Here is a 22470-nt window from a genome sequence, read left to right as displayed (position 1 = left end):
TGCATAGTATTGTTTTCAATTTATATCTCGGTTTTCAAATGCACCTACACAATATTGGAGGTCTTACGGTAATTGCCATTTAATGACGTAAGTTCTGATGGCATCGGTTTAGTCACGCCTCTTTGGACCCTCGTTCACAGAGAGAGGAGAGAGGACTAACAAACGCTGATAGACTGCAGTGTCTGATTTTAATGTTCTCTGTCTCAAAACAATAGTTATTTTGTATCTACGTTTCTTTGACTTAGAGCTGCTGTACATTTACTAACGGTAAGTCATGGTTTTTGTTTGTTTTTAAAAGCTTGCACTCAAACAAAGTGACCGTTTTTTATGAAAGTGAAAGAAAAGCGTATTCAACATGTTCATGAACTATTAAAAAAAAAAATCGATGAATCGAATTCATCTGGATTATCTGGAACTCTAATAGATCATTATCTATTAAATTGTTAATCTGTTGCATCTTTGCTCGATCGTATGCAGGGTCATTCTACTACTATAACATTTTGAATATGTAACTAAAAGTTTTGAATATGAGCATATGGATATGTTTTAAATAAGATTCATTAAAAAAACTCTGCAAATTGCTGTTAATAAAATGGTTTGAGGCATAAAGAGTAAATTGAGCTTGTCAAGGGAGGGGTCATAGCTCAGCAAAGTGACAATACCAGTAAATATTTGCCACAATTCTAGGAAATATACAGGAAAGAGTTATGTTAACATGTAACAGAGGTGCCACGGAGACCTGCCACCACCACAGACAGCTCTCACTCGACCCGTCCCCGTCACAGGCAGCTAGGGCTGGGATAAACGATTAATCTAGCGATTATTTTTTCGATGCATCGATTAATCTAACGATTAATTTTTTCAGTCCGATTCGATTTCGATCCGATTATCTCCCCATTAATTGACTAATAGCAATTTATACATGTTGATTTACATATCTGAATGAAAAAAAAAATGAATTCCTTAACATTGCAATATATGTTTATTGTTCTTAAAATTCCAAAATAAAAGACTATACAAGTGCAAAGTAATCATTCTTAGTCAGAGGTAGCATTCAATAAAACCTTGAAGCCTTGAAAACACATAGGCCTAGCTTACTGAAAAAAAGTGCATCTTGTAATTCTTCTTTCAGAATAAAATAACAACAACTTGATGTCTAGCATTCAATAAAAAAATAAAAAGGTCACCCAGCCACCCTTACTTAGAGCTATTCAAAGAATACAGTAACTATTGTAAACTTGGGGGCTTTAAGCTAATACAGAAAGTTTTTCCAACAAAAAATAATGAAAATAAACATTCAGAATTCAACATTTATGTTGAACATACCGAAAAAAAAGCATCTTCATTCACATGCAAATAACAACTTACACTCTGACACTTTCCTTTCACCTTAAGAATACTGTGTGTGTGTGTGTGTGTGTGTGTGGTGTGCTGCCTCTTCAGGTGCTGGTGCATTGCCGTGGTGCTAGAATGGAAGGCCATCTCCATTTTGCAAAGACGACATATCACGGAATTTTTTTCTTTTAATTTAAAAGAATTCCCATACTTTAGAGGAACGAGTGCCTTGCACTTCTGATAGTCTGAGGAGCCACTCGTGTTGCTACTACTCTCCAGCGCCGCCATCTTTGTTTTGGGTCTGACGAATCGACGTGCATATTTTGCGTCAACGTATTTTCGTTGTCCCAGCCCTACAGGCAGCTGTCCCTCGAACCACCATAGGCAGTTCTCTCTCTCGGCCCGTCACCGACACAGGGAGCTCTCACTCGACCCGCCACAGGCAGCTGTCCATCGACCCACCACATGCAGTTCTCTCTCTCAGCCCGTTGCAAAAAAATTTGCCTTGGATTGCTCGCACGAGTTTGACCGCTGGATTTTTGTAATTATAAACAGTAGACCTACTCTAAATATTTTAAAACAATACAGTTCCTGCTGCTGAAAAACATCCCCACAGCATGATGCTGCCACCACCATGCTTCACTTTAGGTACGGTATTGGCCAGGTGATGAGTGGTGCCCGGTTTCCTCCAGACATGACGCTTGCCATTCAGGCCAAAGGTTTCATCAGACCACAGAATTTTGTTTCTTATGGTCTGAGAGTCCTTCAGGTGCATTTTGGCAAACTCCAGGCGGGCTGTCATGTGCCTTTTACTGAGGAGTGGCTTCCGTCTGGCCACTCTACCATACAGGCCTGATTGGTGGAGTGCTGCAGAGATGGTTGTTCTTCTGGAAGGTTCTCCTGTCTCCAGAGAGAAATGCTGGAGCTCTGTCATAGTGACTATCAGGTTCTTGGTCATCTCCCTGACTAAGGCCCTTCTCACACGATCGCTCAGTTTGGCCTGGCGGTCAGCTCTAGGAAGAGTCCTGGTGGTTCCAAACTTCCATTTCTGGTAGATGGAGGCCACTGTGCACATTGGGACCTTCAATGCTCCAGAATTTTTTCTGTACCCTTCCCCAGATCTGTGCCTCGATACAATCCTGTCTCGGAGGTCTACAGACAATTCCTTGGACTTCATGGCTTGGTTTGTGCTCTGACATGCACTGTTAACTGTGGGACCTTATATAGACAGGTGTGTGCCTTTCCAAATCATGTCCAATCAACTTAATTTACCACAGGTGGACTCCAATCAAGTTGTAGAAACATCTCAAGGATGATCAGTGGAAACAGGATGCACCTGAGCTCAATTTTGAGTGTCGTTTTTTTTATTTTTTAATAAATTTGCAAAGATTTCAAACAAACTTCTTTCACATTGTCATTATGGGGTATTGTTTGTAGGATTTTGAGGAATTTAATCAATTTTGGAATAAGGCTGTAACATAACAAAATGTGAAGAAAAAGTGAAGTGCTGTGAATACTTTCCGGATGCACTGTGTGATGAATTTATCAAAGAAAGCTCATATTAATTGTCCCCTTTCAGCATGGTCTTAATCAAGCCTGACAGTTCTAGAAAAGGCTCAATTGAACCCAACCAAATTTTGTAAAACTCTGACATGACTCGTTTTCACTGACACACCAAACAGTAAAGCAAAAGACAAAGTGCCTGGAATGAGCCATTTTGGAATTTTGTGTTACTTCTCGTGTCACTGCCACCTTACAGTGAATAAATGAATATGCATTTTTACGTTATTATGTGTAAACAGAAACTGTTGTAAGACCATCTGAAGTGTTTTTTCAAGTCAAGTGGTTTTTATTGTCGTTTCAACCATTGACTGTATACATTTAATTTTAAATATCCATGCATGCACTTTAAACACTTTTCTATGTGAAATACTTGACAATTCAAAATAACACTCTGACTTCCATGTTTCCAAATAAAAAAAAAAATCCCCTACATAGGCTATTCATATTATTAAACATGTTTTTAAGTTATGATGTTTATACAAATAATATGACTAATAATTGTTGTTAATGTTATTATGATTATAATTATTATACATATTTTTATTATTATTATTAGTGTCGTTATCATGTACTGATCATGCAGGAATGATACTTTTTTGAAGTGTACATTACCGTTTACTCCAAAAAAACCGATAACAGTAATTCTAGATAAAAAGATTAAGTTGCATGTGAACAAACAGTGGACTGTGCAGACATCAATTTACACAGAGCAGTAAAAATGTAAAGAACGTAGAACACAGGTCAGTACATGTCTCACCTACGGTCATTGAAACCCTGCAGGTTACCGTAATAGTGTAGTATATTGCAGTTAATGTGGTTTTCTTGTATAAGGGTTTGAATTTTATACAAAACTGTAAAGACTTTTGAGACTTGGCTGGACTTGTTACTCCGCTTCTGTTTTTGTCATACTATGCTCAAACTGAAAAACAGAGTGCATCAGCAGGATAACGGTGTTTCTGCCCTTCCTCATCCTTTTGCTTTTTTTTTCCATTCGTAGTGGGTTGGTAGGGAGACGCAAAGAATGGTCCGTCTATGTGATAAGCTAAAATAATTAAATGATTTGTATTACTACCCACATTATGCAACTTTGAAATATCAGATATGATAAACTTACCAAATTGTTAAGAATGATTTTAGCATTTAAAGCAGGGACTAAAAACTGTTCAAGGAACGAATACCGAAAAGGAACAAATCTTTTGGCAAAACGTAACCGGAAACTGGAAGTTAGTGATTTTTTAATTGTTTTTTTTAAATGTCGGTAACTGGTTAGAAGTGGTTCATTTTGTTCTGAGAATTTTTTAAGAAGCCAAAGGGTTTATCACATTACAGTTTTACATTACACTACACTTCATGTTGCCTAAAAAAATGTAACCGCTGCATCACACATTTTTTTGGCATAATTGCCTGTTGTGGAGGTTGAATTCAGTGAATGAAGACCTTTTTATCAACAAATACCATACATGTATGGCTAATCCAGATTCAAGGAAATCTTTATTAGAGGTAAAAAGTACTTTTCTCAGTGTTTTCCAAGTCCACTGAATTATTGTTTGATATTATGCATTAATACAGATTTGATTCTGCTGGGTTATGGTTTCTTTGCTGATAGATCCACCACACAGGAAAAACATTTATTGCTAATTTTATCTTATTTTGGTGAGGCAAGTGTCTTATTTTGGGCTTGTTTGTACAGACCAGATTGTTTGTTGTTTCTCTTGCGAGATCTGACAACACTCCAATTTATATTTCACCCACTCCTTAGCTCAGAGATGTCATTTTAAAAATAATGTTATTAACCGTTATTTTATTTTGTTCTAACCGTAACCTTTTGGAAAGGAGGCTTTGGAACTTTTGAACCAGAACAAAAAAAAACACTGTTTTTGCTCAGAACGAAACAAAATTTAGTTTTTAGTTCCTGATTTAAAGTAATAGTTTACCAAATATTGAAAATTCTCATCATTTACTCCCCTCCTGCCACCCCAGATGTATGACTTTCTTCTACTGAAATTGTTTTTAGAAGAATCTTTCAGCTGGGTGTTCGCGGCACAATTTTGTGCTCCATTCTGCATAGCGCGTCGGTTCATTTTTGCTTATTGTGGCCCAGCTCGGTTCTCCCGCTTGCCAGTCAGCCTCTGATCAGCCCCAAAGTGCGTCAGCCAAACAGGAAAATGCCCAGTATGCAAGATTGCCAGTCCAGCCCTGCCCACACATATCATATTACTTCTGAAAACATGGATTTAACCACTGGAGAACATATGGATAACTTTTTTCAGCCTTTTTGTGCTTTAAAGTTCACAGGTCACATGATTTGGCTGTTGCATGATAAATCACTGAAATAATTTAATTCTTTGTATGTTTTAAGATCATTAATTGTTTGAGGTGAAATGTAACCTCAGTTTATTATTAGTTTATTATTCTTAATTAGTGGTATAATATGAATGACTTGTGGTAAACTACAAGGACAGGAAAAATTACAAAAATTACTAATTACAATAGGAATTTACCATTTCCTGGCTACTGTCCACATTTTTCCAAAACCAAATGGACAGCCTACAGAATCACAGTGAACTGGGACTTGCCACCAGACTTGATGCTTTTGAGTTTTCTGGGGGCTGATTTGTATATTACATTTACGCATTTGGCAGACACTTTTATCCGAAGCGACTTACAGTGCACTCATTACAGGGACAATCCCCCCGGAGCAACGTGGAGTTAAGTGCCTTGCTCAAGGGCACAATGGTTATAATATTAATGTTATTATTTTTATAATAATTTATTGCATTGACTTGAAAAACAGATTATTTCAATTTATTGCATCATAATCTTGTGCTTTTAGTATTCAGAGCAGAGTTTATTCGCTGTCTTAATGTTTTTTTCCTCTTCACCCCAAGACCACATTGTTCTATTTACTCAAGTTTTCTGTGTAGACCAATCCTTCACCACCAATGTTACGCAAAGGAGGTGTGTTTTGTGTATGTTGTAAGTGATCTGCCCTTGCTTGCAGATGTCTTACTGTTTGCTCTCTAATTAATACTGCTGACTAGAGGTCATGGTGAACTGAATTTGTAAAAGAGGCAACAAGTAAATAAATAGTTTAATGTTTTTACTGTAGTGCGCTCTGTTTCCTCTAGACAATCACGAGGTAAAAGGTTATCTGGACAGAGTCTTTGCCATTGTTTGTGACCTGGCATTAAGATATATTGATTAAGGGCTTATCTCAGTCTTGTTTTTGAGTAAATGGAGAGCCTGATAGCCTTAAGGTTGAAAAGAGTCATTAAAACCTGAGAGAGTAAACACGGGTTTGGATGAACATAATGTTTTATGGCAGGTAAAGTCAGTTGTGCATGCTGAAATGTCTATCTGAACATCTGTTTACACAGAGCAGCACAATCTGTTTCAGTACAAACTCAAAACAAAGCTCACAGTCGCTAAGATAATTCAATGATAAAATATGGTCATTGTTTGTAGAGAAAACTCCTTGAAGTTTTGGTCTTTTAGCATTGAGATGTACTGTAAATGGTTGCGAATTTAAAGGCAGTCTGGCTTTACCAAGTAAAACATTGTACACATTACAATACTTAAGAATATCACATTTTACAGGTTTCTGCTTAAAGATGCACTCAGTAATTTTTTGAAGCAGTGACTTATATTGGCTTACAGTGACACCTAGTGTTGTGGATGCTGCATCTTTCAAAAACAGTAGTCTTCAGTTACCAGTGCCATTGTAGAAATTCACTATGCACAGTAAGCCATGATTAATTTGATCCATTAATGAAAGTGTCTAATAACAGGGCCAATAACAGGGCAGTATCTGAGATTAAGTGAGTAGTATTCAGCTGGTTATGCAAAACAACTTTTATAAGGGTAATGATATGACTGAATTCTTCATCTCAAATGATTGATCATTATTTCATACATATGTTTCAATATTACTTTTCATTTCTTTAGAAGTAAAACCTTTTAAATGAGAAAAGAAAATACTGAGTGCAACTTTAAATCCAGGTTTTTTTGTTGTGTGTGAAATATGCTATCTCTTTATATTGTGCAATTCCACAATTCAGCCTAGCAGGAGCAAGCAGGCTGAGGCTTATTGCTGGAGGAGTCCACCCATTTAGCTGTTTGTGTTTTTTGTTTTTGGTTTTGCTTTTTGTAGTTTTCTTGTTTTTTTTTAGATCGGAAATGTAATACTTTGATTTCCGTTATTTTATGGTTGGCTGTTTAACACACAAAATAAAATGAACGCAATTAATGCAGAATAAATGTTTTTTTACTTCCTGAAACTTATGTTACACATGTTTTTCCCACTTCCTTTGGCTAAAATTGGTATATATTTCCAGGAGGTACACGTTTGACTGCACATCCTTGCACAGAAAATGATTGTGATAAGCAGTGCATGCTTTTTCATTACACGTGATTTATATCCATGACATAATAAACAGAGTAGTGAATTTACTGTTCAGAGAATAGAGACCTCACCTGCAAGTGGTGAACCAGGTGTGGGAGAGATACGGCATGCTGCTATATCTCTTCACATCACCCGAAAATGCTCACTTTCATCTAAACGTTTCTAACGTATCACTCACTATCATCTGAACATATGTTTCTAAAGCTTGATAGAAACTGAACCTGCCCATTTTATCCTATTATTAAAAAGTCAATTGGAAAACGCCATAAGATAGTGCCCAACTTTTAATTACAGCATGTCCACTGATATTACGGCATGCATACATACACTTGTATCAAAGACATATCTGTGAATATGTGTAAATCTGCAAAAAACTGAACATTTTAGCATGTACATATTTAAATATTAAACATAACAATAATTAACTAAATACTTAACCAATTTAAAGTTTTTTTGAGGAAAAAGTATGACAATAATATATTTCTTATTGTTTATGATTAATTGCTATGATTATAGTTATGATTAATGTTTGTTTAATGTACCATGATTAATCACAATTTATCATAGGAAATGGGGCGATTTAAATAGTTAAAAAAAGTAGCGATTCAGCCCTATTTTTATTTATTTATTTTATTTGTGTTTTGTTTGTTTGTTTGTTGTTTTTATTTTTTTGATCAGAAAAAAGTTCAAAAGAGGTACCTACCAAATTAACCGGTGCACAAGTACTAGTAATTCCACAGTTGTTTAGTGCTAGAAGCAGCAGATATCGAGTAGTTATCCTTGAAATTCCGTTCCATCCAATGCCACTTCACATATCCAAGGATCTTTTTAATGTCACACAACTTCAATAATGTTATAGTTTAGCATACATACTTGAATCCTATACCATTTTGAAAAATGAATTTGTTGCTGAATTGGCCCTATTTCAAGAAAACAATAACATAGTTGATTTAAAACCACGACAAAAAATTGCAGTGGTTTTAGGTTGGACTCTCATATAGGAGGAATGCACATATGTTGTTTATCATATTCCTCAGAGGAGGAAGTTAACATACGGCAGCCATATCACCCTGCATCTCTTTCCTGGTTGCCCACTAAAGCTAAGCAGGGTTGACGGGGACACTATACTGTAAAAAAGGCACCATCCTTCGGATGAGATGTTAAACTGAGGTTTTAGTCTCTCTGTGGTCATTAAAAATCCCAGGACACTTCTCGTAAAGAGTAGGGGTGTAACCCCGGTGTCCTGGCCAAATACCCTCATTGGCCCCTATCTACCATGGCATTGTATTAATCTCCATCTGAATTGGCTACATAACTATACTCTCTCCTCTCCACCAATAGCTGGTGTGTGGTGTGTGGTGGGCGTTCTGGCGCACTATGGCTGCCGTTGCATCATCCAGGTGGATGCTGCACACTTGTGGTGGTTGAGAAGATTCCCCCTATACTATGTAAAGCACTTTGAGTGCCTAGAAAAGCGCTATATAAATGTAAGGAATTATTATTATTATTATTATTATTATTATTATTATACCAGTTTTGATTTAGTTGTTTCCTGGTTTAATCCTTTGATTGAACAGAAGGTCCCTGCCTCCCCATTTCTTCTTTTCATCCTTGGTCTCAAGGTCATGTGGAACTATGCCTAACTATACCAGTAATACTTTGACATTTCAAACACATTCTCCACCCTTCTGAACTCTATTAAGCAGTAATTAAGTTTGAGCGTTTCTGAAAACTAATCAAAGTATTTAAAAACATGTATCAACTTGCTGGTTTACATTGGTGGTTTGGCCGGTGTATCTTTACAAACAAATGTGTGCACAGGTTTTAGCACTGGCAATCTCTCAGGAAGCCTTAGCTCTTGCGTTGTTGTTGTGAGGTAGGTGTGTTTTGAATATCTCTTTAACTGTAAAATACCTTTTTAAAGGAATAGATCATCCCAAAATTTTTTTTTACAATTTCTGGGTTTGTTTTCTTCCATGGACCTTTCCATGATGTCATAGTGTGGATAAAATATGCAATAGAAGTGAATTGTAAATCAGTGTAACAAACTGCCTCATGTTTTCCATGGAGGAAAAAAATAAAGAAGTTTGTAGTGATGAGGTTTAGTAAATGAAGAAAATGATGGGTGAACTTTCCCTTTAAGTTGAATATGCAGCTGGAGAAAGTTTCATGTATTTGGAACACATTCCCAAGGGCATCCAGCAGGTATAAAACAATACCTGCTGCAATAATACAACTTTCTTTTCAGTGCACTTGTAAAATGTAACAGCAGGAGTCTGAGTCAGAGCTGTCCTTGCACACTCAAACTGTGGGCTGGATTCAATATCGTACCGTCATTGAGCGAAGAAAGACCTAGAGGAGAGAAAGTACTGTAGGTGTGTGGATCTTGTATAGGTTTTGTCATAGGCTGCATTATTCCTCTGAGATTTTGCTGCAAATTGTGACATGTTTGTGTGTGTGTGTGTGTGTGTGTGTGTGTGTGTGCACTCCTTTATTATAGTCATCAGTTTATATCAATTGAGAATGTTTTCATCATGCAATACAGGGGCAGGATTAGGCATGTAATTGTATAAATGAAGCGAAGGTGGGGATGATGATTTGACTGCTACTGGGATAACTGAATAAATAATTATGTGAGTGTGGTTTTATAAAATGTGTGTCTCAACATGCAGGTGTACACAATCCCTTTTCCTATATCAGAAGTTTTCAATAACTTTTAATCATTATTTTAACAATTTCTTTTTATTCTTGTTAATGGAATCGAGGGCATTTTTTTGCTTTTCTCAAATTATTTATTTCTCAAATGGCCTTGTGGATGTAAAATGGTCTCACGCGCCATATACTAGCCTGACGTTCCCCACCCGTCCAATATCATTCTCACTTGTCAAATTGTACGATATGACCCGGTAAGATGTTGAGTAAAACAAAGACGGGTTGTGGAACGCACAAGCGGTGTTTTAATGAATATTTGTCACGATTAACAGTGTTGATTGGATGATTAATAAGTTCTGACTTCTTTATTGTGACATAGTTAACAATAACAAGTCATGCCAGAATTACGCTAATTCCGAGATTCCGACTTGTAAAAAGCATTCACGTCTTCGTTGAATTTGTAATTACAAGTTGCAAACTCTGAATTCTATAAAAGCTCCAACTTGACAATCATAATGCCATGTATAAAGAACTAAAATGGCAGCAAGTTTACATATATATTTTTAAATAGATATATATATATATATATATATATATATTTATTTTTTTAAATAGTTTGAAATGGTTTTTAGTATAACTAGTGTTACCTGGAGCAATTTCTTTGTTCTTAAACATTTTGCAAGAACATATAGAAGTGAATTAATTAATGAATGTAGTGATTTAAATACTTTGCTGTAATCAACAACAAACCACACATGGATCTATTTTGCCTTTTCTAAGTGTTGCCATAGAAGCTATACTTTCTGTGGTCCAAGGTCTTGAACAGCTCTGTGTAGAATCTAGGAGTTGTCATCTCTTAATTCGAATGCACCACAAGGACACGTCCATGCTAATATGTTTTTGACTGAGAATGCATTGATTTAGCTATGTTTACATCTTTCATCCACACTGGAATGACATTTTCCTCCACTGAAAACAGAGACTTTCTGAAACGCTCTCTAGTACTATTTCATAATTTTCATAAAACTATGACATTAGAAAATTGAGTTTTCAAAAGTCAAGGTATTAGTGTGGACGTGTCCTAAAGTCCAAAATATTCTTTGGATTTCCTGCATGCCAGTTCATCTTGCACGCCGTTCACATGAAGCAAATTTCATCATCATTTCAGTATGTGTAGACTACCATAGTTTTTGCACAGTCAACAGTAGGAGAAACTATCACAAAGCAGTTGTAATGGACATGCGTTGAACGCATCAAGAGAATGAAAGGCTGATCTATTTACTGTGCTTGTTGGGAGCATGTCTCACTAAACCATTAAAGACTACTGATTTTAGCCCTACAACAAAATAAATTGGTTTAACATTTATTAATTTGCATTAGGTATCATGTACTAACAATATATTTTTTAAAGTGTTTATTAATTTTAGTTAATGTTAATAAAAATAAAATTGTTCATTTTTAGCTTGTTGGTTCATAGTGCATTAACTAATGTTAACATATACAACTTTTGATTTTAAAAATGTATTAGTATATGTTGAACATGGGGCTGTAAATGTATTGTTCATTGTTAGTTCATGTTAATTAATGTTGTAACCTATTGTTATAAATATAACTTTATTTTAAAGCGTTACCAATACATTTATTATGATTTCCTAAATTTGCCTTAGACAGCAGAATCTTGGCCAAAATCATAGTGTGCACCATGCTTTTCTCAGATTTGGTTGTTAGTTTATTCATTAGATTGTTCAAAGGAAATAAAAGAATGATTGTTAGTTTTAGTCTTGCTGTATTGCTCACTTCCTGTGTTCTTTTGAAACTGGGCCTCTTCAGGTGTCACTTGACAGTCCTTGAGCACCAAAAAAGGCAAATTGTCTCCCACACAACATTTCCCACCTCCGCTCTTGTTATGTCTTCAGTTGTTGTTCATCCACCTTGTTTCATAGACGTCCCTCTCTTGGGCATGCTGTAGCCACAGCTGTTTTGTAGCCTGGCAGCACACCATCTAGATTGATAGCATTTTTAGTTCCTTTTATCTCTCCATCACTGCCATGTTTATAATCCCAAACTTCATGTTCCCATCAACACAAGCTCCAAGTGGAGTAAGGTAGAGGGAAGCGGATTGTGCAAGCAAGGTCGTGCTTCCTCGTTCAGAAAGAATAGGTAGCATATGTACTTGAGCACACTGTTGCTGGCGAGTAGTCCATCCACCTCGTGGGCAGAGATGACATTGATATCAGAGCTGCTTGTTAGTTGCTAGATCAGGTGCAGATTTGTAAATCAGTTACATACAATGAGTAACTTCCTGCTGTTGATGTCCTGCTGTAATCTGCCTGTGGAGTTTGTTTGTTGCACCCATGAAGTCTTTAGGGAATATTGTTGAAGCCTCTCATATGCTGTAAACCTGAGATTTTGTCTCCGTAGAGCCAGTATTTGTATACAGTTTTAGGGAGCTTTTAACAGTACATGTTGTTGTCTTGGTGCAATCAGAATACTGTTTTAAAAAGTATGCTAATTATTTGAATTGCTTTTATTGAACACCCAAAAATGTGTGACGTTAACATGCAGAAATGGTGTAACGTTTATACACTTTGTTTACCATGTAAAACTTGTACATAGAACTATGTAACTAATACATAAAATTACATTATACAAAGTTGGCATCCTAGACAGTTGACTTGGTGTTATCAAACACTGAAGAATGTGTGACTTCAACATGCAGAAGTGGTGTAATCTTGTGACTTGTTTAGCATATTTTAACGAGCTCAACAATACCTTGTTAAATTGGAATTGATTAGTAGTATCATTTTGTGGTTGTTAAAAATTAAATGCAACACAGCTAGAATAATCTGTTGTCAGAAGGTTGCAAAACGTTCATGGAAAACTACCATGACATAAATTTCCTGTTAGTGTAAATGCAAATTTACATCGTGCTGACCTTTTAATTGACTTGTAAATCTCAAGATTGGAGTAAGTTGAAATCACATTTAGTCTATAAAGGCATACTTTATTGTGCTGTATTGCAATTTGCATGGCATACCTTGTTTAGTTCCTCTGCTCACAGTATGGCTTACTGCTTTTATTGTGGTCGGTTAGGGCCAGACTTGGTTATTTGCTTATGCATGCAGAGTTTCAGCAGCAAACTCTGGTAAGAGGTGGAGGTGATGGAAATTTCCTGCAAATTCCATAGCTGACCTTAGTGCAGATGTATTTCCTGCCTCTGTTGACTTTTGGCTAATAATGAGATGTTGCCTGCCTAATTTATAAGTGCTTTTTGGACCTCTTTATGAAGGATAGAGTGAATTTTCAGTCCACTTTTTTACCGGCTATTTTTCCCATTCATTTTCTCCAAAGGGATTTAAAAAATATAAATCAAGAATTTTAAACCATGAACCAAACCAACCAGCTCTCAACCCATGAAGCATTGTGAGTGACATAATAAAACCAAAACATATATAATCTATAGACTGTGACTGTGATATAATCTGTGACTGTAAATCAATAGTTTTATATTGTAAGTATAAAATACAATATATTTTAAGTTTACTGAAAAAACATTTTTTTGTATAAGTTGTTTGACAGTACAGTTATTTGCATTTATTATTTGCACTGCAGAGCGCTTTTGCCAGTGTCTGGTGAATTACAAGAGTAGAAAAAATAGAAACATCCTGCAACACAGTGCTTGGTTAGACTAAAAGTACCCTTGCCACACAAGTTCTTGCGATATCTATGGAAATGTAAAAATGCCAATTGTTAAAGTTACGGATCAACATGATCATACTTGGAAGTCGTCATGTTGTTTCCAAGAGTTCCAGTACCCTAGGATTGGCCACATTTTGCAAACTCTGCAACAAGCAAAATCGGACATTTGGGATCGGCATGTTTACCTTTCCCTGTGGTGTGACCAGAAGTGCGTTGCATAAGCAGCGTGGGAGCCCAGGGTTCAGCGTGGGAGCCCAGGGTTCAGGTTGGAACCAAGAATTTATCGTGTTAACATTATCAGTAATGAGCGCTATTCGTAGGTTGCATTTGTCTTCCTTGCATTTCATTTTTACTCCACTGATGGTTCGATTTAGGTTTGGGGTACTTTTTATAAAATATGCATTCATCTTTCCTATATTACAGCCTGTACTGCTGAAAACAACTTGCTTTTGGCTCCCCGCTATAGACATTTTATTTGCCGAAATGGAGCTCACATGTGCTCATATGCCCAACAACACCAGTATGACCAGGTTTTTTGCATTTCGGTAAGCACAGACCAATTTTAGCTAAAGAAAAGCCAAAATACTATATCCGATTTCACTGTGAGGTCAGTCTCTAAGTACTTTGTTTTATTTTATAAATGAAGTTTCCCCATCACACAAACTTGTGGCTTCTACATTGCTAAACAACCTCACCTCATAGTAGGTCTGTCTTGAAAGGGTTGTACATTATCGTTAAATTCCTACTTTGCTATGTAGAAAATTAATTGTATTTTGATTTTTTTCCAGAACTCTACTATTGCACTCTGTTTCCTACTAGTCAGCTCTTTCTATGTGTTGTATTTAATAGATATGACAAAGTGCCTGGTTGGCATAGTTTTAGCTCTGTAGCCCGGATTATATTGCTGGAAACACTACAATGGAAGTATCTCTCTGTACCAGACTGTGTGCCTGTTCTAATTATGTATATGTGGAACGAATGAGAACAAGCATGTTCCCCTATGCATCAGTACCTCAGCACACAATCTTTGCTGTATAATTGGCCCTGGCTTTCAAAGACTCACTGGGTTATTTTCTGTTAATGGGGCATGCTGTGCCTGACAGCAGAGAGAGATAGTTGCGCTGATATAATCCATTTGCTGGACAAAAGGGCCCATTCTCATCTTGCATCTCTCTCAAGAGTCATTTGCACAGTGTTGCCATGGCAGAGCCATCCAGGAGTGTCCAGAAATTCGTTTTGTACTTCTTGATGCAGTTGAAATAATTACATTTATTATTTAATATGTCATGGCTTAATCCTTATAAGGATATTTTTCTTGGTCACCCTGTTCTCCTGCTGACTGTTGTTTGTAGGGTTGTCATGATACCACAATTTCGGTTGTCAAGACCCACATCAGTGGAAAAAAAACCACTTTCACCACTTTTTCTCCCCTTCTTCTCTACTTGTGTTTCTCTGAGCAGTTTGTAACTTTGTGTTATAGCACTTTTCTTATTGAGGAAATTCATCCTTATTTTTAGCAGTAAACTGAGTAACTATAATGATATGTTTTTTTTATGTTCTTGTCAATATTGTTGCTTAATATAAAAAACAATAACTGACAGATAATTACATTTTTTGTTTATATTGACTAATACCAAAGTACCGGTACTTTTGACATCCCTAGTTGTGTGGGTTTTAATGGCCCAGAGGAGTAGAAGGGCTCGGGTACTGTGAGTATTACTAGGGATACTTGACCTGTTGTGGCCCATAAGTGTTGAAGCAGCACTCCAGTGCTCATAATGGGGGACCGGTGTATTAGTCAGAGTGCTGTTAACAGATCTCACAACCAATAGAGACCTGCTCAGAAGGGGTCCTCAGCTTTGAGCAGGGTTTCGGTCTGCAGGACTGATAGGATAAAACCTCTGGTGGCTTTAGCAAATGCTCTGCCAGAGGAACAGGTTTGTAATATCATACTGGACGGAGTGATCTGTCAGATACAGCTAACAAAGGCTGAATGTGGCCTGAATGATCAACAGCGAAAGATTACAGTCCTGTCGGAAATGGGAGCTACAGCCTGAGGCCACCAGAGGGGATTTGGTTCTGGTACTTATCACAGGGATGCTGAAAGACAAAGTCAAAGGGCATAAAACGCAGTTTACATTTCAGTTCTTTGGGACCTGTTAGTAATGTTGGATATGAATAATAGGCTATGCTAAAACCATATCTATAATCTATGCACACAATTTCCTTCATTTAAAGTGTGTTTACTAGGAGTGGAGTTTGAGTGCAGAATACTGTGTGAGGTTTCAATAGTAAACAAACGTATTGCTGTTCTGAGTCATCAAGTGTTAGGTTTCACAGTGATTTTCTAAGACCGTTTCAGCCACTGATGTGTACGTACACTAGTGATATTGAGTTACCTAGTCCCTCTCTCTCCAGTGTTTTACACAGGACACAGTGAGACTGTGGTGGGTGGACCTCAGACCCACTAGGTGTGTCTGGGGGCATGCTCCCACTTCAGACAATTATGAGAGCAAAATTAAGAAGCTAGCTCTTTGAAGATCTTTGTGCTCTTGTAAACACGTTTGTGCTCTAGTAGTAATTTAATTACATTGGTTGTATAGATATGAATGGTGATGACACAGCAAAAAGTCACACCCACAAAGTATGGTAAACAAGACTAAGTTTAACGTAGTTCAAAAATTTAACTTAAATTACTCTGACCTACTACCCCTTTCTCTGCTGCCAAAATCACCTGCTGTCCCTCCCAAAGGGAGGCTGTCTCCCCTACTGCCCCTCTCTGAATGTCTGTCCCTATATGAGAGTCAGCTGAGACTGTCTCCTGCTGTCTCTTCTGCTACCTGGAGAAGCTGCTTCTTCTGCTACAAAGAAACAAGTAACGTTAAAATTCCACTGTTGCTCCAGTTTAATTCTTGACAAAAGCCTATGAATAGTCTGTTTGGCTATTGACTTGCCATCTAACTATGCTAGCTATCCTAGCTAGCTACCTCTGTAACGGTTTCTTCCTCATCTGGTGGTGTATTTCGCTCTCTCTTTTTGCAGTATTTAAAAATGTTCATGATCTGAAAATCAAGGGTACAAACATTAAGCTTAAATTAGTAGCATTACTTCAACATGATCCGTTAACATTACAAATAGCCTAACTTGCTCCTCAGATGCTGAAAATAGTTACATTGTTAGAGCCGCTGGTAATAAAATTTACGTTAGATAATAAACTAACGTTAGCTAGCTAGATATAACGTACGTTATATATTTGTTTTTCATGACAAGCAGCTGGATATGTCAGTCGACATAAGTGAGGAGGCTGACAGCTAACGTTGTTAGCTAAGCTAGGTATCGATGAAGTGTCCTCAAAATGTCCTTGTGTCTCGGATGCAGCCAAGTGGTTCCAGTAAGTGTGTGTTTGTGTGTGCATGTGCACGTACAGCAAGGGGGCGGGGCGGGATGGGGGGTGACTGACTGACTGTGAGTGAGATACTTTGCTGAAGCAATGGCACAAAACATGACATTAGAGATCTTTTATGTTACAATGAGAAGTGTAAAAATATTGACCACCACAGTCTAGGTAATTAATGGGAAACACTGCGCACACACTCTCTCTCTCTCTCTCCCTCTCTTTCTCTCTCTCCTTTTTAATTTTTTTTTTTTTTATCTGTGACAAGGGTCAAATTTTTTTTTGCTACACCTGACAATTACAAGAGAATTTACTGGGTATAAATAAATATTTCTTACCGTCAATTAATCTATTTAATTTATTTTTTATTTTATAATAAAAAAAAAATATTGGTGGCAAACAGTGCAGGCATATACAAGCGAGTCTTCATCTCTCAATGAAACTGCACCAGTCACATTTTTTTATGGGTGCCACCGCTTGAATGTGTGAATGGATTTCTGTTGCATCAAATGCAGCTTGTGGTGCTGTAAAGACACTGGAGCAAATTAATCGCTATGTCAAGATATTTTCTCAAAATTCCTACGACTTGTAAACGGAAGCTTCTTTTCTTTCTATGCCCATCTAAAATAAAGATGTTATTTACAAATATCATACTTGTGATTTGATTGCTATGATTTTACACTCAAAATTCTGACCGTTGCATCAAAAGCAGCTTGTGATGTCAGAAATATGCTGAATTAAATTACTTTGGATGTTTAAACTGAGTTGTGCGTGTCACAAAACACACACGACTCAGGCAGGTTATGTGGTAACATAATCAGTTATGTCATCGTAGGCCTGAGAGATATGAGGATATATATTGTGGCGACAATATAAATTGTCAATCGATAGAGATTTTGTTATATCATATGTATTGTGAATTTGTGATATGTCTGTAACTATGTGTCCAGCATGGGCTTATCTATCAGTGGGCAGGGCTTCATGACAGAGAGAATTTAAGAAACATGTTTTTTATGGCATTAAAATGTTTTTGGCAGACGCACAATCAAATTCAATGACATTCATCTCGCATTTGGTTTTTCGTAAGTGCTTCCTATGCTTCTCATCTGACATGCTCAGTGTTTCATGTGAGTGTCACGTCTCTGGAGCACGCAAGTGTGTGCGAGTCTAACAGGTTCCTGATTTTTACGGGAGAGTGCAGAGCGGTATCACGCGTGCTGCTTAATCATTTTTGACCCAGAAAAATCCCTGAAAAACATCTCCACAGAATAGGATGACTCCCAAATAAATCAAGAAAAGGAAGAGGAGCTTTTTATTGGTTCACAAAAACCAACAGAGCAGAAAAACTGTGCAAACTGTCGCCAACAGTAATCACTTGTAATACAAGCTATTTGTATTAGAACATTTTGAAAAGATGCGTTCCACATTAATTCATCATATGTTTTTTTTTATATATAATTTTCTTTGTTGAATTGCTTTGAGAAGATCTTGAGTTTCTTGAGAAAAGTTTATAATAATAATAAGAATAATATTGATCAACAACATTGACCAAAATATGGCATAATATGAAATTTAGCATTATAATAATAATAATAATAATAATAATAATAAAACAATATTTTCTTATTTTTATATTTTTTTATAATTTTGACTTGTCAAGTTCCAAATAAAGAGAAAAATATATAAGAGAAAATATTTTTCAACATCATGATATATATCGTTATTGTGATTTATAGAATTACTCCTATCGTGATATAAGATTTTGGTCATATCGCCCACCCCTATGTCATTGTTTGGTTCTCAAGTCAACAGGCTGGTTCTGGAACCACTTCTTTTGAAAAAGAAAATCCTTTGTTATGTTCTGCAAAATACAGGTACAAGCTGCAAGAGAAAGTTCAGTGTGCTAAACTAAAGGTCCTCCTCATCTCTTCTTTCAAGGGTCCTTTGAGTGTCCTGAGAGCATAAGTCATCCAACTTTCAACATGTCCTCAGAGGCGTCATCTCCTGTAAAGTCCACCACCCCTCCTTTGTCCCCGCTGTCTCCTGTCTCTCCAGTGTCTCCTAACTCTCTGCGCCTGCCCGTCTACCGCCACAGAGACCGATCACCATCCCCCATGAGAGGGGGCTACCTGATTCCCAGCCCCCTGCCCACCCGCCGCAACCGGACTTGCTCAGCGTGAGTACAGAAGCACAATATCCAGAAAACCATCCATGGTCATTTACTACTTTTAGTTGCATTCCTGCGAAATTACAATATTTTCATTTTAAACGTCTTTCCCCCGATTTCACCCGTATGGGTGAATCTCACAAAACATGTGAAGAACGTATCTGCGTCGTTTTTCACAGCAATATCAAAATAAATAAATAAATAAATTGGGAAAAGGTATATTTTGCTGAACGAAAATTATATTTTTTATATAATTTATTTTCTTTATTCAAGCACATTTCCCCCCTCACATTCTAATTACCATAATGAAGAAAAAAAAATGAATTAATTAATTAATATTTGAAATGGGAAGGTATTTATACATCATCGTAGTATTTTTCTAATGCCTTTAATTTATGCTGATAATTCTTAAGCAAAATAATAATGTTTTTTTACTTTTAGACTTTTTTACTGTATTACAGTAAAAACAATTGCTGTAATATATTTTTACTTAAATCGCTTTGATTAAATTAAGAAAATGTTTTCTTTTCTTTGTTTTTGTGGTAAAAGGTGACCTAGACATGTTCTCATATATAGATTGTATATTATTTAATAATGTGTATATATATATTTTTTTATACTTTCAGTGCAGAACGTGCTGCAGAGGGGCCAGTTTTCACTGGGGTTTGCAAGTGCTTTTCACGGTCCAAAGGCCATGGCTTCATCACGCCATCAGACAGAGGCAATGACGTCTTTGTGCACATATCTGAGTGAGTTAAATAGAATGCATCTCAAGTCTTAAACAAGATTTCACACCTTCTACGTCAAAGCCAACACTCATTCAACAATTCCAAATAACCAAAATATCCATATAAATGATCAAAAAATAACAACAGCACCCTGACCATGGATGCTTTTGAAGCATATGTAAGCATTACTACTATGGCTCCTTAATCCGAGAGCATGCAGAAGTGTTTTCTTAGTGATTTGTAGATGTGTTTGAATTGACCATGAAGGGGAATGATCTGGGAATTGAAACTTGTGGAGTTTGTGAACCGTTTTGGGGACAGGGTTCTGATTAGCACTTGAGTGTATTGGAGATAAGAGTGTTATACTGGTTTCTTTCAGAGCACAGCTCCAGTGTGTTTGAGCAGTGGAAAAATTATAGGCTGGCCAGGTGGCCCTGAAGCAGCTGCCTGCTTTTCAAACACCCACCCCATTATATTATTTTATGGGCAGATGGCAAAAGTTGTTGAAAACGTCACCTTCTTGCATATTCTCACAAAGTAGTTGTTCACCCAAAAATACATTTTCTCATAATATACTCCCCTCATGCCATCCCAGATGTGAATGACTTTCTTCTGCCGAACACAAAGATTTTTAAGATAATATCTCAGCTCTGTAGGTCCTGACAATGCAAATGAATGGTGACCAGAACTCATAAGGTCCAAAATGAAAATAAAGGCATCATAAATGTAACCCATACGACTCCAGTGTTAAATCTGTATAAGTCACTTAACCACTGCTGTCATGTGGATTACTTTTATGCTGCCTTATGTCCTTTTTAGACCTTCAAAGTTCTGGTCACCATTTACATTGGATGGACCGACAGAGCTGATATATTATTTAAAAAAATATTTGTTTGTATTCTGAAGGCTTTCACTGTCTGTGTAACACATTTTATTGGACTGTGGCATTTCTAATTCTCTGAGCAAAATGTTTTATTCTGCTGACAGTCTTGAATTATTATTATTTATTTTTTTAAGTCAGCCCAGAATCAGTTAGTTTTTTTATTAGACATGAATCTTAAACATCTTAGTAGGTTTTAAGTTGTTTTTAAATATTTTGCTTTAGAACATTTTAACCTGATTTAGTCATGAAAATATCCATAGAAGCTGACATAATAAAAAACGTGGATGTGCTAGACACGTTGATGGAATAATTCTGCAGTCTGCTTCTCGCCATTATCTTGATCACCCTTTGGGGTTTTTGTGGGGTTATTTTGTGTATATTATCCCTTACTTGTAGTATAGGTATATAAGTATAGTGTATATAAACTTACATGTTCCAGACATGGAATGGTGTTTACAACAAATTATTCAATACAGATAATTTCACAGCATTCCCATAATATATTCCAAACAGAATATTCAGCAAGTGATCATTTAGGGTGGGACTTGATTTCCATTGGGATTTGATTGGATTAGAAGGTTGTGAGATATTTATTATATTATTTAAAATATATATTTTTTAACATTGTGGCTGTGGCTATCTCAGTATAAAAGTTTTTTCTTTTTTTTTTTCCATTGTCATTTGGCAGATGCTTTTATCCAAAACATCTTGGAAATGAGGAACATAAAAAGCAATTAAAAATCTACTGAGGGAAGATTATGATTTGATATGAAGTAAATTGATTTAAACTTGTCATGTTTTATGTTGTTTTAAGTTACGTTTAAACTGCACTTTACAGCAGTTTTTTTGTGATTTATATATTTTCTTGCTGTCCATCCAAATGTTCCTTGATAGTGCTATACTTTCCCAGGTTTCTTTTTGATGTATGTGATTTCATCTGTCAGAAGAATTTTAAAGCGGTTGCTAATGTGCAGTGTGCAACGTCTCTAAAACATTCCTTGACGGATGTTAAAATAACATTCAGCAGATGTTTTCACACTGTTTATGATTTGTGCTCTTTTTAAACGGTTTATCGAATGCTTGAACACAATAATTAGAACACGCCACCTTCTAGATGATATGCACTTGGGGAGCATGTTGTCCTACTGGGTTGAGAACATTAAATGCTTTACTGATGATACTGATTTTTCTTCCTGCAGCATTGAGGGTGAATACGTGCCTGTGGAGGGAGATGAAGTCAGTTATAAGATCTGCTCTATTCCACCCAAACATGAGAAGATCCAGGCTGTGGAGGTGACCATCACTCATTTAGCACCAGGCACAAAGCATGAGACCTGGTCAGGAGCGGTGGTTGAATCCTGAGGACCCGTGATAAGAATAGATTGCTTGCTTCTGAAATGTCAGGCTGAGTGTGATGGTGATTTTGAAATGGGTTTCTGTTCCTTTTTTGGTGGTTTGGGGGAGGAGAGCAGGGCTGAATGAATGCCTTTTAGGTAAGTGTGTGACAGCACAAGTCCTGAGAAGAGAAATATCACAGTCTTGCTTCTGTTATTTTCTTTTTGGGGGGCCTGGGGGAGGGGGTTTGTTGTGGAGTAATCTGTATTATTGGGTTTTGTTTAATTATGTGGCATGAACACCAGCCAGCAA

The 22470-nt window shown here is 36.7% G+C and overlaps 1 protein-coding gene across 1 annotated transcript; it reads left to right on the top strand.

Annotated features, from left to right (window-relative positions):
- Positions 1 to 121: 121 nt before the first annotated feature.
- Positions 122 to 22360, top strand: LOC127647875 (calcium-regulated heat stable protein 1-like). The gene is made up of 4 exons (XM_052132392.1): positions 122 to 267; positions 18984 to 19221; positions 19839 to 19961; positions 22023 to 22360. Exons 2-4 carry the CDS (start codon positions 19028 to 19030, stop codon positions 22183 to 22185), a joined length of 480 nt encoding a protein of 159 aa, XP_051988352.1. The 5' UTR covers positions 122 to 267; positions 18984 to 19027; the 3' UTR covers positions 22186 to 22360.
- The last annotated feature ends 110 nt before the right edge of the window (positions 22361 to 22470 follow it).

This window comes from Xyrauchen texanus, chromosome 8 (assembly GCF_025860055.1).
Source record: "Xyrauchen texanus isolate HMW12.3.18 chromosome 8, RBS_HiC_50CHRs, whole genome shotgun sequence".
Lineage (NCBI taxonomy): Eukaryota > Metazoa > Chordata > Actinopteri > Cypriniformes > Catostomidae > Xyrauchen > Xyrauchen texanus.
Note: the sequence above shows the minus strand (reverse complement) of the source record. Positions and strands in the feature narration are given on the sequence as shown.